Raw genomic sequence first — 16,398 nt, 5'->3', positions numbered from 1 at the left:
CAACATCGGGAACCTTCTTCCCGCATCTAACCTGTCCCGTCCCGTCAGAATCTTAGACGTTTCTAAGAGATCCCCTCTCATCCTTCTAAACTCCAGTGTATAAAGGCCCAGTTGATCCAGTCTCACCTCATATGTCAGTCCAGCCATCCCTGGAATCATTCTGGTGAACCTTCGCTGCACTCGCTCAATAGCAAGAACATCTTTCCTCAGATTAGGAGACCAAAACTGAACACAATATTCCAGGTGAGGCCTCACCAAGGCTCTGTACAATTGCAGTAAGACCTCCCTGTTCCTATACTCAAATCCCCTAGCTAAGAAGGCCAACATGCCATTTGCCTTCTTCACTGCCTGCTGTACCTGCATGCCAACTTTCAATGACTGATGAACCATGACACCTAGGTCTCGTTGCACCTCCCCTTTTCCTAATCTGCCGCCATTCAGATAATATTCTGCCTTCGTGTTTTTGCCACAAAATGGATAACTTCACATTTATCCACATTATACTGCATCTGCCATGCATCCTCCTCACAACTTACATTCCCACCAAGCTTTGTATCCTCAGCAAACATTTGGTCCCCTCATCCAAATTATTGATATAGTTTGTGAAAGCTGGGGCCCAAGAACCGATCCTTGCAGTACCCCATTAGTTACAGCCTGCCAACCTGAAAATGATCCGTTTATTCCTACTCTCTATTTTCTGTCCGTTAACCAATCCTCAATCCATGCTAATATATTACCCCCAATCCAATGAGCCCTAATTTTGTTTAATAACCTCTTGAGTTGCATTTTATCGAAAGCCTTCTGAAAATCCAAATACACCACATCCACTGGTTTCCCCTTATTTATTCTGCTAGTTACAACCACAAAAAACTCTTAACAGATTTGCCAAACATGATTTCCATTTCATAAATCTGTGTTGACTCTGCCCAAACATATTTTTCTTTTCTAAGTGCCCTTTAACCACGTCCTTAATAATAAATTCTAGCATTTTGCCTGCTAGTGATATCAGGCTAACTGATCTGTAGTTTCCCCATTTTCTCTCTTCCTCCTTTCTTAAATAGCGGAGTTACATTTGCTATCTTCCAATCTGCGGGAACCATTCTAGAATCTTTGGAATTTTGGAAGGTAACAACCAATGCATTCACTTTCTATATAGCCACCTCTTTCAAAACCCTATGGTGTTAACCATCAGGTCAAGGGGATTTATAAGCTTTCAGTCCCATTAATTTCTCCAGTACTTTTTTTTACTAATACTAATTTCTTTCAGTTCCTCATTCTGGCTAGACCCTTGGTTCTCCACTATTTCCGGGAAGTTTTTTGTGTCTTCTTCCATGAAGACAGACACAAAGTATTTGTTTAATTTCTCTGCCATTTCCTTATTCCCCATTAGAATTTCTCTTGTCTCAGCCTGTAAGGGACCCACATTTACTGTTGCTACTCTTTTCCATTTTACATACCTATAGGAGCTTTTACAGTGTGTTTTTATGTCTCTCGCTAGTTTACTCTCATATTCCATTTTTCTTTTCTTTATCAATTTCTTGGTCCTCCTTTGCTGAATTCTAAAATCCTTCCAATCCTCAGGCTTCTGCTCTTTTTGGCAACATTATAAGCCTCTTCCTTTGATCTTATACTATCTTTAACAATAATAATAATGGGCTCAAAATTGGGCAGGAGTTGCTCCATTTTTTTGAAGCAACTTGATTTTTCTGGAGTATCTTAAAAATCCCCATTTTGTACATTCAATTTGCACCAGTTAAGTGAGATAGTTAGGATTTTTTTTTGTTTTGTTTTTTTCAAAAGGAGGCGTTACTAGCCACCTACGCCCGTTTTGGCCATATAGGCCACTTTGGACAGCTATAATAGTTGCTCCAAACTAACTTAGGCCAGCATGTGTGGCCACAGAAAACCCTTGCGGAAATTTAAGAAATCAGCGCAGTTAGGTACATCTGAGACCATTTGGCCAGAGATAGGGGAGGGAAGGGAAGTAGAGAGGACCTTGCAAAGCACTAAACAAAGCACAACAACATTCAAGAAGCATAAAAACATTCAAGAAGAAATAAAAAATAAAACTAAGTCCTACCTTCCTATCAAAACTTGGCCCGGGAAGTCAGCGGGCCGGCCGGTGTGGGAGGCCACTCGGCCGGGGATAGGTGCGGGACGATGGGGAGTGCACAGGCCGCCGACATCCAAGCAGCAAATGACTTCTAAGATAAACTGCCAACCTGCCAAAGGAGACATGGAACCTCTACTTCCACTGGATATTTCACTGACTCTCTCTCTGACTCTCTCTTTGACTCTCACTTTGACTCTCTCTTTGACTCTGACTCTCTCTGACTCTCTCTCTGACTCTCTCTCTGACTCTCTCTCTCTGACTGACTCTCTCTGACTGACTCTCTCTGACTGACTCTCTCTCTCTCTCTCTCTGACTATTCCAGCGATCTGACTCTCTCTCTCTTACTATTCCAGCAGCCCGGCGCGCGTTGAGAAGTGACTTGGCCTGGAATAGGGGCAGGAGGCATCGGGTCCTATGCTGCAGCGCAGCTGGGGGGCAGCAGCTACTGCGCATGCGCGAAACTTCTAGTGTGCATGCATTAAGCTGCCGGCACTGTTTTTCGCGCAGGGCCCTAGCTCCACCCCCTAATCGAAAGAGCACGCCTTGCCAAGCCATAGGAGAGGCTGCAGAGCGGCCAGAATCCACAGACATCTTTTCGGCGCCGTTTTCAGCCCACAAATTCGGTGCATCTCTGGTGTGTGCGCCGAAAAAAACGGATGGGCCGATTTTGAGCCCATACTGATTTTAAAGATATTTATTTATATAAATATAGGATTGACTAAGACTGGGGTTGAACTTGTGGATAATCTACAAACATTTTACTCCAATGTGTTTAGCAACAGTACACACTTCTTGAAAAATGAAAAAAGCAACATCCACAAATCAATGATACTGAATAAATACACAGTGGAAAAGAAACAATACTGGAACTGAATGTTATCAACCAAATGAACCACTAGCTCTGCAAGTACTTCCAGTGTGTCACTTAACAATCATTTTTATTTGTAGAACATCTTTAACATAGAAGAGGAGGGAAAAATAGGTAATAGGAATATAGGAATGGAAAGTGTGCCATAGTAGGAAAGTTAAGAGTGGTGACTGAAAACTTAGTCGAGAAGGTTGTTTTTAAAGCAGAAAGGTGAAGAAGTAGAGGCCTTTAGGTAGGGGGTGCAAGATGGTGAGGCCGAATGGTGAGACAAAGGGAGGGGAGATGCACATGGTGCCAGGGATGGAAGACAAAAGAGTGTGGGAGAGGGCATAAGGTTGGAGGAGGTTTCAGAGATGGGGTGGGACGAGGCCATGGAGCGACTAAAAGATGAAGACAAGAGTTTTTAATTAAATGCATTGGGGAACAGGGTCAATGAAGGTGTTGATGGATGAGCGAGACATCGTGTACAACTGAATACGGTGGCTGTATTTTTAATGAATTCAACTTTGTAGAAGGTGGCCAGCAATGAGAAGATTGGAGAAGTTTAGTCTCGAGGTGACAGAAACAGGGTTAAGTGTTTTAGCAGCAGTGGGGATGAGGTAGGGACAGAGACCATAGTGTGGTGGAGATGGAATTATGCATTATGTGGTTGTGAAGAGAGCGTGTGAAGCTCAACTCTAGGTCAAACAAGTAACCAAGGTTTCAGATGATCTGGTTCAGCCTAAGCAAGTAAGAAGGCTCATGTCCATGGAGAGTGTAGCATTTAGCAGTTTAAACCAACAATTGGTTTTCCCACTGTTCAGTTGGAGGAATTTTTGATTTGTCTGCAAGTTGATGTCAGACAGATAATCTGATAGCACAGAGGTGGTCGAGTGCTGTTCATAAATGTCGCTACCATTTTCAGGTCTCTCCTGTGATATAAGCCTGGAAATGCTTAACCCTGTTTAAACAAAGTAGGCTAATACATTCATTAAAATAGCAGAGAGGACTTCGATATGAATGCTTTCAGCTAACATTACTGACAGTCTTTCACTCATTCTTATGTTACAGCAGCTTATATAAAATGTTAAAGTTCTAATTTTAATTTTTGATTTCACTGATTTTCTCCCCCATCCCAATAGCAGAGATTCACTGGGATGTGGTACTTGCTCGAGAGGCCAAATATTTTCCAATCGGGGGTGTTCATATCCAAACTCTTAATGCACTGTAATACGTTCTCTGTGCGTTAGTTTTAAGCAGACATTAACCCATTTAAAATAAACGAGTTATTAATGGCACAAAGAGAAATGTAGTATAAGTGAGCTAAGCAAACTTCCGATCGATAAATGTGTCACCAAGTTGTGTAGCCAGGGGTTCGTATTAACCCAGCCTGATCTTGTTGACACGACCATGTTTACAGACATGCACTTCCTGGGAGGGGTTAATTGGATGACAGGAATCCTGACTGATTTTTTCCCATTCTTAGCCCAGGAATGCTGAAAGATTACATGGCACCCTGACTGAAGTCATCAACCTCAATACAGCCCATAAAATTAACTTGTGACCTCTCAGTATGACATGTTTCAGTAGCATCCCAGACAATGTTGTGTAATTGCACTAAGAGCTAGCACCAAAACAGGTACAATGGCCAGACAACAACAACGTGCATTTATATAGCAGCCTCTTTCTGGGCTGGAGTTGCTATGATTCTACGAAGGAAACAAAAGGACTTGTATTATATCACACATTTCATGATCTGAAGACACCCCAAAGAGTTTCTCAATCTTTTAATTATTCTTTGAAGCCAATCACTTTTTTTATGTGTGGAGCTTGAACCCATAACCTTCTGACGCAGATGGGAGAGTGCTACCAACTGAGCCCAGCTGATAAGCAATCAGAAGAGGAAAAAGTAACAATTTTAGCCATTTGTCCACACCACTTCATTGCTAAATTTGAGCGTTTAGAAACTCAAGGTAAGTGGCAAACCAACTGCGAGTGGATTGGTTGCAAGATACTTCTGTGCCAGCTGATCACTTGTACTCTGGTGATCTCTCAAAATATGCTACATTGTGAAAGCTGTGGTCCTTCTATTCTACTTTGTTTATGATTGTTGCTGTGTGACTATGACAACTTGCTTCAGGCCATTTGACTCAAAAGTTAGCAGATAAGGTGGAACATGGATCAGTTGTAGATTGTGTACAGGGCGTGGGTGGAAACACTCCTTAATTTTACCAGTCAATCGGTCAGCATTACGTTAGCCATAGCATATCAAGTCAAAACCAATGATAACCTCAGGTTGAAATGGGTGTGTATTGCTTGAGAGAGGAAGGAACATGATCCCTATAAACAAACATTTGTGTTAACTGCCTTGTTAACATTAAGGTAGGATTTAATTGAAACATCATTCGCTCTGTGATAATGCTACACAATGCTTTATAAGCTGAAGAAGTCTTTTAAAGGGACACGGCTCTCATAAAAAAATTACTTGTTAGATCTTAATTCCTTAGTTTATGAACATGAAGCGTCGATGTCATAAACATTGATAATGCAATGTGACTCCCCCAATGGCTCAGTGAGTCTGCCCAGTGGGCACCTGAGCCATATAGAGGAGGGATACATACCCAAGTTTCATCCCCTGTCAGCTGATCTTAGCTGGTATGACAGCAGTGGCACAATATTTGGCCTCAGTATCTTTATTTCCAGGATAAGGAGAAGACATTCATGCCAGGATTCACCTTCCCGATTTGTATCCAGTGACTCTTGCTAGAAGTATACGTTGGGGGGATCACAGGGTGAGGAAAGAAGCAAGCTTGGCCGTGATGTCCCCATGCTGTTGAATTACCTGCTATTACTTACAGTCAAAGCTCATGTATGAATAAAGGTCACTTGGCCAAGATGCGGGAGGGCAGCCAGTGCCTGAGAATCAATACATTCAGGTTAGAGTTGAAAATTGACAGAGTAAAAGATTTTTTTAAAGACTTATAGGGATAATTCCACTGTGTTTACAGGGAGCACGGATCACAGAATCAGGGCTACAATATAGCGCTGTCTCCTCCCTGCACAGCACCTGATTGTGGAAGTACCCTGTAGCAGCTTCAGCAGCCTGTGTTCTCCCTACTAGAACTCTTCCATGCCCCACCTCCCTAGATGAGGCACCAAGATTCCTGCACCACCCCCAGCTCAAGGCAGCAAGACCCTTGCTCCGACCCCACTACAAGGAAGTCAGATTCCTGCTTCACCCCCAGCTCAAGGCAGCAAGATGTTGCTCCAACCCTACCCTCCTCACCACAAAGCAGTGAGATCCCTAACTCCCCTCCTCCCACAAACAAAGTAACTTGATTTCTGGTCAAGCTCCCAACTATGAGGTGAGATCCCTGCTCTAACCTACTCCCCCCTGCCCCACCCACAACTAGTTATTTTGATCCCTGCTCCACTCCCTACTAGGAGGCACTGAAATCCTTGCTCCACTCACATGAGGTAATACAGTTGCTATGAGAGAATAGAAAAACAAATAGGAGAGTACAAAAGAGCAAGGGAAGACAAAAAGAAAAAGGTAAGTTAGGTAAAAGGTGTGGGGAATAGAGCTGCAGCAGAGAGAGACCTTGAAGTCTCGTATCCGCCAATGGTTTCTCTTCCTATGCCTACCCAGGCACCAATCCTTGGCCCCATCCTCTTCATTATTTACATGTCTCCCCTTGATGGCATCATCCGGAAGCTTGGAATCAGGCTCCGTATTTATGCTGAGGACAGCTAGTTTTACCTTTCCTTGCCCCATCTTGATCCTTGCTCAAATGGTTGACATTAAAAGGGGGATTTTAACTCCTTCCGCCTGGTGGAAACCTTGCCCTTGCTTCTGAAAGCGTTGCAGTTACTACTATATTTCCAACCCGTGGCCTTTTTATCCCACTATTTTCCTGGGCTGTTGAGGTAACCACCTGAGTCAGATGGCATCCTTGTAAATATATGCAAATTTGTGACCATTTTAGCAGCCTATGAAGTGGAGTATCTGCCATGGACACTGATTAGTAGAAGCAGTCTGAGCTGAAATGGAAACTAAGTACAAATCATTGCTCCTCCAACACTGGTTCAATTCTCTTCAGTCCACCATTAATGGCCAGACTTTCAGTACCAAACTCCTGTCCTATAAAAATTACTCTGAAAAGCCCTTCCACACTGCCTCCTCCCTCCTGCATTCAAAATTCCGTATAAGACTTTTCTCTTCAAGCACTTTTTTGGCCTTGCCCCTAACTCCATTCTGCCTCTTATTTCTCTCCTACTTGGTGGTCATTGTATTCTCCTCTCTTGGTGCTTGGTGATGTTGTAATGTGAGGAGAGCCGTATTATGCAAGTTGTTGTTCCATCATGAGTCGTCTTTATGAGCCAATTTTTTGATATGGCCACGGTTTAAACTTTTAAATGTTTTAATATTTACACTCCACTGGAGAGAAAATGAAAAGAAAACAATTGTGTCTGAATCAACTAACAGAAAGGATTCTCTTAGAACCACTGCAGTGTCTACGTCTGGGGGTGGGTCCACCACACTGCCAGGTGGAATACCATTTGATTTCAGATTTGAAGTTGACCTCCTAACCTGCGATGTGTTTGACAGATCCAGTTCAGTAGAAATTGTGTCATTACTAACACACAACCGTTGATTCTTACCTTGGTGTACAGTGACCAGAATAAAGAGAAGAACTGCAGGGAAGAAGGAAATGCGAGCTTTTGAAAACATCCAACTGCTTGAGCTGTAGTACCGTGTTCCACAGGAAATCATTCTAGAAAGCAAAATCAATTAAAATAGAAACAGACTCAGGGCATTTTGCTCAATTAATTAAACAACAAGCAAAACAACAACTTCCATTTATATAGCACCTTTGACATTGACAAAGGTCCCAAAGCACTTCACAGGCGCATAATCAAAACAATGGACACAGAGCAAAAATTGGTCAAAGAGATGGTTTTTAAGGAAGGTCTTAAAGGAGGAGCAAGAGATGGGCAGGCAGACAGATTTATGGAGGATCCCAGAGCATGGAGCCTGGGCTGAAGTCAGAGCCACCAATGATGGGGCAAAGGGAGTGGGGGATGCACAAAGAGACAAGAGTTGGAGGAACAGAGAGATATGCTTCATTTCAGGGAGATGGTGAATATCTGAGAGTAATACCAGTCTCATTGATTGCCTAAAAGCCAGCTACACCATGGAAATGATAGAGGCCTGAAGCCCTGCTTTATTGGTCATGGAGCTGTACAGCTTGTGGGGGGAAACTTAGTACCTAACTCTGCAGTGATTAAAAAGACACATTGATAGAAACAGAGTGTAGATTGTCCTTATGTGATATACAAACTGGATTGCTATATATTAAATATTGGCCCAGAAATCCCGGTCCCCTCGGGTCTGTACGGAGTGTGTACGGACCTGGGAAGGCATCGCAAAAGCTGGTTTTCAGCGCACAATGTGCATGCGCTGAAAACGGCTTTTCCGATGAGCTTGACAGATCCTCCGCATCTCGGAAGCGAGGACATTTGCAAGGACAAGATTGCGGTATTTACCCATATCTTGCCCAGCAAATGTCCTGAAAACTCTGCACCTGATAAAAGCAGGCGCATAGCCTACTTTTACAGGTGTAAGAGTTTTAAAACACAAAAAAACATAATAAAATAAAATTTAAAAATACATGTTATTGTTAAAAACCCTCCCCACTATGTTAAGTTTATTTTAAACCATAATTTAACAAACTTTTTAAAAAATGAGAAAAATATATCTTCTTTATAAGACATAAATAACTTTAATTTAAATTAATATTAAATATGTGGTGTATTTTTTTCTATTTTTTATTAGTGTTTTGGGTGTTGGGGGGGGCGGGTTTCTCAATCATAATAACGGGAACTCCAAATTACAGAGTTTCCATTATTATGAATGAGAAAATACTGTACCTGGATTGGCTGCCCAGAGCCATGTGACTGCAGCTCCAACTCTACGGACGTCCCGACGTGCAGTGAGTGAAGGCCTCAGGACTGGGATCTCTCGTGGGTGCAGCAGGTTCAAGTAAGTGCACATCTTTTTTCCCTATTTTAATCGACCGCCCGCGGGAAGCATTCGACCGGCATTTCTCGGCCATCATGTTTGGGCAAAAATCTCTCTCAATTGTACTAGGAGCATACAAACAGGAGTAAGCCATTCAGCCTCTCAAGCCTGTTCCACTATTCAATTCGATCATGGCTGATCTAAATCAACTCCATCTACCCGCCTTGGTTCTGTAACTCTTAATATTTTTGCCTAACACAAACCTATCAATCTCAGTTTTGAAATACCAGAGAGTCTACTAACTATTTGTCTTTTAAGGGGGAATTGTCACTTCAAAGGCTTTTTTAAGAAGAGTTGTGTTAAGTTCACACTAAATCACACAGGGGGTGAAATTGCCCCTTTTTATAGCCCCATTAGCGCCCCCAGAGGCAATAACAGGGCAGAGGAGAATTTTCACCTGGGGAAGGGTGGCGTTACCGGTTCCTGGGAAATTGGCTGGGAGTTTGCAGAGGCGCTGCCATGGCAGCACCGCATCCTGCAGTTAGCGCCCCGGGCCGCAGGGTAACTGCCGATTACATCATCGCTGTGTGCGGCAACCTCTCAGCACCCCGTGCCAACCCCTTAACGGGGGAAATTGCACCATGGGCCATGAGGCTGGTGTGAGCGGATGTCAATGCCTGCTTCCCCGTTCATGAAGCTGGCTGATATCCGCTCTTGGGACGCACCTTAAAGGGGAGGGCGCCAGTGCCCCGGGCCGCCATCTTTTTTTGATTGCCAATTCTCGGGTCAGCTCTATGATGGTGGCCCTAGTCTGGCCCGTGCCGCCAGTGTGCAGCCCAGCACAGTGCCCTGGTGGCCTAATGGAGGCCATTAGAGGCCTTGCAGAGTGCACAGCGGCCCTCCCTTTAAGTGAAGGGGAAGGGCGTTGAAGCTCATCAGCGCTACATGGAGCATCCGCGTGACACTTGATTCACCGTTTCAGTATTGCTCCAGTAACCACCCCAAAACGAAGTGGTGCGCGTGAGATTGCGCTCTGCTTCCTTTGAGGGGCAGAAAGATCATTTCAGCGGCGGGGGCAGGACATCTGCGCGAGTGCAGAAAGTCCGGCCCAAGATGATTACCGCTCCCAATCAGGGCGCAGGGCAATTTCGCCCTCACAGAGCATCGCTTGCTGCATCGCCGATATTAGTGGTGATACAATTGTGTCACTGATCACGTCGGCATACCCTTCTCTCCATAAATAAAATGTGTTTCAGAATTGTTTATCTTGACAACAAAGACCTCCTACGGATCAATGTAAGTGAAGTGACATCCCAGAGGTGGTCTCACATCAATTTTGCTTCAAATCAGCAACAGTGTAACTGAAGACAGCACATAAACCATTTCTGCCTGTTTGAAAACTTAAGTAGTCTCCTGTGTTGCCATTGTATTTCCTATTAATTGAAAAGCGCTAACTTTCAATAGAAGACACACTGACGGTGCCTGTCATGTGCCCTGACCCAACTTCACACTGTCGCAGACAGAGCAGGCAGGATAACTCACACTGCTGCACTAATGATGTCGTTGGCACCACCAGTAAAACAACAACTTTAGAGGAATATATTATACAATACAACTAAATGAGGGGACAGGGCGGATGGGCAGGATTTAGTCAATGTTCTCAGGTATATTTTTCTTTATGGACTCCATCCTTTCCTCTGGAAAAACAAGCCAATTTCAGGGTGCAACTTAACTCAAGATGATACTTGCCAAAATCCTACTAAATCACTAATCCTTGTAATTAATGGCAACACTAGAGAAGCTGGTTGGAGCAGAGAAGGTTCAGGGAGATTTAATAGAGGTATTCAAAAGTATGAAGGGTTTTGATACAGTAAATAAGGAGAAACTGTTTCCAGTGGCAAGGGGATTGATAATCAAAGGACACAGATTTATGATAATTGGCAAAAGCACCAAGAGGGAGCTGAGGAAGACATTTGTTATGCAGTGAATTGTTATGATCTGGAATGTACTGCTGAAAATTGTGGTGGAAACAGATTCAACAGTAACTATCAAAAAGGAATTAGATATATACCCGAAAAAGAAAATTTTGCAGGGCAATGGGAAAGGGAGTAGGACTAATTGGGTAGCTCTTTCAAAAAGCTGGCACATACTTGACGGGTTGAATGGCCTGCTTCTATGCTGTCACATTCTATGATTACAACCCATATTTTGGGTATAGCTAAAAGGTAGAGGGTGATATTTGTTTTATTTATTTATTTTGACTCATTTCAAAAATGGAACCAAAGCAACTGGCATCACCAGGATTTCAGCAAAGATGCAAATCCCTCCCTGTTGGGGCAAAATTCTTGCTGCAGCTTTTGTCCATGTGATTCATAACCTATCCTGCCCACACCATCCTCCAGACCATTTGGTGGATCCAATTGTAAACAAAAGTAAGGGTATTATGGTCAAAACAACGCAATCTTCATTGTGGTACTTTAAAAATTACAATAGTTCGCACAATACAACTATTATTGTAGCTACATTTAAGGTAATAAGTATGTGGCGCTGTGGCGACATGACATTAATGGTATCAAACACATCTTATATAATGTGCTAAATTAGGAACTATTACTGTACAAGGAAATAATCTAGAATTAATTTAAAGTGGAGGCAGTGTCAGATTGCTGGGCAGTATGGAAATCAAGGGGTTCATGTATCATTGTAACCAAAGCGAATGAAATTCGAGCAGTTAGGTAAGCAACTAAACGACTGACTAACTACACTGCCATCCAATCAATATTTCTTATGTTATAGTTGGGATTTGTTTTAAATTCTGACGCAGTTTGTTTTTGGACAGTTTTGTAAAGTGACACAAAGCAACATAAGTTATGGCCTTTGTGAGGCAGAATAGCATGGGTTTGGCAGAAGACCTGGGGGGGGCGGGCGCGAAATTGCCACTTTTTTAGAGGCCCGTTAGCGCTTCTGGGGGATGCACTAACGGGGCGGAAGAGAAATTTCCCCCCGGGGGGTTGTATAGGGAGGGGAGGGGGAGGTTCCTACTGGCTCTCGGGAGTTTGCAGAGGCACTGCCATAGCAGTACCACACTCCATGGGTAGTGCCCCGGGCCGCTGCACAACCAGTGATGATCTCATCATTATGCACGGCAACCCCTCATCACCGCGCACCTACCCTTTTCAACACCGTGGGGGAAATTGCCCCGCAGCCCACGAAGCTGGCATGATCGGATATCAACGGCGGCGTCACAGGTCACAACGCTGGCCGACATCCGCTCACGAGGTGGAAGTTAAAGGGGAGGTCGCCAGATCCCCGCACTGGCATCTTAATTGGTTTGCCAACTCTCGGGTCAGCTCCCGAGCATCGTGCATCCCAGCTTGCTGTGTTGGGTGCCGGGTTGCAGGTCCGGTGCGATGCTGCCCTGATGGCCTAGGAGAGGGGTGTTGAAGCGCATCAGTGCTACGTGGAACATCTGCGAGGCACTGCAGTCCTCGCCCCAGTAGCACCCCGGGACCTGCCCAATTCAGCGGTGGGGGCAGGACTTCTGCCCCAGGTGCAGGAAGTCCCGGCCCCAGCAGGTTACCACCCCCAATCGGGGCTCAGGGCAAGTTCACCCCCTGGTTCTTTTGGATGATGAATTGCACTGCATCCTCCTCCATATGATGATAGGCCTACCTCCCTCCCTCATTACAACCGTGACTACACTTCAAAAGTAGTTAAATGGCTGTAAAGCACTTCGGGATGTCCTGAATTTGTGAAAGGCGCTATATAAATGCAAGTCTTTCTTTCTCTCCCCCACTTGGTTGGTTGCAGGCTCTAGCCCCATGGGTAGTTGTCACTTGAATCTTGGTCCAAGCAGTGATCCAATTACCTCTATATATTCCAGTGCTGGCACCAATGGCAGCCCAACCTTAGGCAACACTGTCCAATAAATGGGGCAGCATTGAGATCAAGATAAATCAAAAGGTGATTTACCAGTGCCCCCAATGGTATAGCGCAGCCAACACTAAACACAAATGAACATGCAAGCCCCTGCAGGTCACAGGTTTGGCACTGCAGGTCCACATGAACTTTCCCTGACATCAGGGAAGGCCTGCAGCTAAAGACATTAAAGGTGTTAGCACAGCTGTTTCTTTGGGCCACTGGTGCTCTGAAACCCGCCCTGTGATATAAATGGGGCAGAATCCAAGCATCAAGAATCACAACTCACAACACTTCTACTAGATGCTCTTCTGCAATATAAGGGGCATAAATGAAATCTCATGAGAATTTTTTTAAAGTTGCATTTATATAGCCCCTTTCACATCCTCAGGTCATCCCAAAGAACATCACAGTCAATGAACTACAATTGAAGTGTAATCACTATTGTACTGTAGATAAGACGCACAGTCAAGTTGCGCACAGCAAGGTCCCACTAACAGCAGTGAGGTAAATTTGTTTTAATGGTGTTGGTTTGAAGGAAAAATGTTGTTCAGGATACTAGAATGTGTCTGACTGTGCATTTACATGAGTGTTGATGTAAAGTGGTTGCAGCTCTGTGTTGGCACTGAAAGTGTGCTGTGTAAATCCAGTGTCCAGGCCCAAACTCCTCCGCCCCCCCCCCCCCCCCCAGCAAAACCAAATGAAACCCTCTCCTCCAGGGAATTTTACACAGTTGGCTTCAGGGTCAAATCAGGCTCCAACACTGGATTTCAGGCTGCCTGTAGACTATTGTATCTCCAGCATTGCCACTGATGCTACAGAGCACTTGCTTTGGGAGTCTCGTATCTGGCATGCGAACTATATGGCCTGCCCTTCGGAGCTGATCAAGTATGGTCAGTGCTTCAATGCTGGGGATATTGGCCTGGTCGAGGACGCTAATGTTGGTGCATCTGTCCTCCCAAGGGATTTGTAGGATCTTGCAGAGACATAGTTGGTGGTATTTCTCCAGCGACTTAAGGTGTCTACTGTACATGGTCCATGTCTCTGAGCCATACAGGAGGGCGGGTATTATTACAGCCCTGTAGACTATGATCCTGTAGAGCCTGTAGAGCCAAAGGTGGGCAGTGGAAACATTACAAGGGCACCCTCAAAACCTCCTTGATAAAGTGCAACATCCCCACTTACACCTGGGAGTCCCTGGCCAAAGATCGCCCTAAGTGGAGGAAGTGCATCCGGGAAGGCGCTGAGCTCCTCGAGTCTCATTGCCGAGAGCATGCAGAAAGCGTAGGCAGCGGAAAGAGCGTGTGGCAAACCAGTTCCACCCACCCGTGACAGGGACTGTGGTTCTCGTATTGGACTGTTCAGCCACCTAAGAACTCATTTTAAGAGTGGAAGCAAGTCTTCCTCGATTCCGAGGGACTGCCAATGATGATGATGATGATGCTACAGTTATAGAGCAAATGTACCTTTAGAGAGGTGACAGTGCAATGGATAAATGCCAGTCTGTCTCGCTTCATGTGCTTATGAATTCTCTACCAAATAACTAATCGAGAAAATCCCCTGATCTTTGTATGTGTAGCGGGGGTGGAGTCACATTTTAATTAAGATGGAATCTCTTTTAAAAAAAACGTACAGTATTTCAGTGGGACTAAGAGAGGGACTGGGGACACCTTGTAACGATCCTCTGCTGGATGCGTGCCACTGAACAGCAGCAAGGGCCCATCTCACCAACATCACTCCGCATTGTAATCGATGAGAGATAAAAAGCTTCTTCGCCCTCCCCCATCCTCCTCATCGATAAAGAAACTTTAACGATTTTATCATCGAATTACTGCTTTTTAAAAAGGCAACGTCTCCATATTTCCAGGAGCAGCGGACAGGCTGTTGAATAGTTCATCTGAGACCCGAGCTACAGCGAGAGCAGCAGCCCAGCTCTGTCCAGTAGGAGAGCGTCCTGGAAGCTCAGCTCCTAGGCAGTGATCGATACACTCAGAACGGTAGCGTGGGGAATGTACGGTTCGATGATCAAAGTACCCCCACCGCCCTGTGTATGTTTGTGCGTGTGGGTGCTGTGTGGTGTGCTGTGTCAAGTGTGTGTGTGTGTGCTGTGTCAAGTGTGTGTGTGTGTGTGTGTGCTGTGTCATGTGTGTGTGCTGTGTCAAGTGTGTGTGTGTGTGTGCTGTGTCATGTGTGTGTGCTGTGTCAAGTGTGTGTGTGTGTGCTGTGTCATGTGTGTGTGTTGTGTCAAGTGTGTGTGTGTAGGTGCTGTGTCGTGTGTGTGTGTGTGTGTGGGTGGGCGGGTGCTGTGTCAAGTGTGTGTGGGTGCGTGCCTGAATGTGTCAGTGTCAAGTGTGTGTGAAAAATATGCATCAATTTAGCATAACCATTTGTTTTCCAATAAGGAACTGTTCTTGAATCAGTCTCTGAAAATCAGGGAGTCTTATATATTTGCAATTCAATCAATCACATCAGGAACAGATGAATCCAAAGATGAAAGACCCTCGACATCCCCCTCATCACCAACCCCCCCCACCCCTCATCACCACCCCGCCAACTACCCCACACTTACCTGTCGGGGTTTATTACTTTGGGATCTGAAAGGTTTAAAATTAATTCTTTCATTTGAAGGAATCCTCGCCGGTGTCAGGGACCATCCATCCCGCTGCGTTTGTCTTGAAAGTGTCAAAGGGAGAGTAAGTTTGTTTTTGTTCGCGCTGAGGTTTTATCCTGTAGATGCACCGTGCTGAGACCGGCCGGACTTTCTTCCTCGTTTCGATTTGTTCGCAGTCGATGTTTCGCTGTTGAGTGTGTTTTGGGGGACTGCCAGGTCAGACACAGGATCGGGAGGTGACAGCTTCTGGTCACATACACGGGGTGAGTTGTATCGAGTCAGCAGCCTGGGGTTCTTTCTGTCAATAAATCGGCAGTCTCAGGATCTCTCTGTATATTCGCGTGACAATGACGAGCAGAAGAGGATCCCCGCTGATCCCTCCTGTCACGAAACTGACTCTGATTGAAATTGATTAGAGCCGGTCCCAGATTGACAATAAGTTCCTCATTCCAAGCTCGCCTGCCTCCAGCCAGACTGTGGCCAGGTTTGCAACTTCCCGGTTGACAGATGTGCAACAGTTGAGTCCCACCCGTACACACAATGGGTTGGCTGTTTCCCCAAACTGCAGCTTACGCGAGTGTGAGAGGGAAAAAAAACATAAAAGCATCTTCACAGAAGGAGAGCCATTGATCAGGTTACCAATTTCTTTATCATCGGAAAGGATGAAAGAAAGACTTGCATTTATGTAGCGCCGTTCGCTACCACTGGATGTCTCAAAGCACTTTACAGCCAATGAATGACTTTTTGAAGTGTAGTCATTGTTGTAATGAGGCACATGAACTGTTGACAACTTTGCTACAGGAATCCACTTACAATTGGAATCTGGTGCTTGTCTGAAAAGGTAGAGTCATGGAATAGTTTATATAAACTAGATTGTATACTAGATA

At 44.8% G+C, this 16,398-nt stretch overlaps 1 protein-coding gene across 24 annotated transcripts in view; it reads right to left on the bottom strand.

The window, feature by feature from the left end:
• Positions 1-16,104, bottom strand: part of LOC139276239 (adhesion G-protein coupled receptor G2-like) — a 281,046-nt gene extending 264,942 nt beyond the window's left edge. For all 24 annotated transcript variants that reach the window (XM_070893921.1, XM_070893925.1, XM_070893932.1 and 21 more), the window contains exons 1-2: positions 15,470-16,104; positions 7,623-7,735 (exon numbers count right to left, since the gene is read on the bottom strand). In XM_070893921.1, coding sequence (XP_070750022.1) covers positions 7,623-7,735; positions 15,470-15,522 — 166 coding nt within the window. In that variant the 5' untranslated portion in view covers positions 15,523-16,104. The remainder of the gene's footprint in view (positions 1-7,622; positions 7,736-15,469) is intronic.
• Positions 16,105-16,398: the final 294 nt, after the last annotated feature.

The sequence above is a fragment of the Pristiophorus japonicus genome, chromosome 11 (assembly GCF_044704955.1).
Source record: "Pristiophorus japonicus isolate sPriJap1 chromosome 11, sPriJap1.hap1, whole genome shotgun sequence".
NCBI classification, from domain to species: domain Eukaryota; kingdom Metazoa; phylum Chordata; class Chondrichthyes; family Pristiophoridae; genus Pristiophorus; species Pristiophorus japonicus.
The sequence above is the reverse complement of the archived record's forward strand: the minus strand, read 5'-3'. Positions and strand labels throughout refer to the sequence as shown.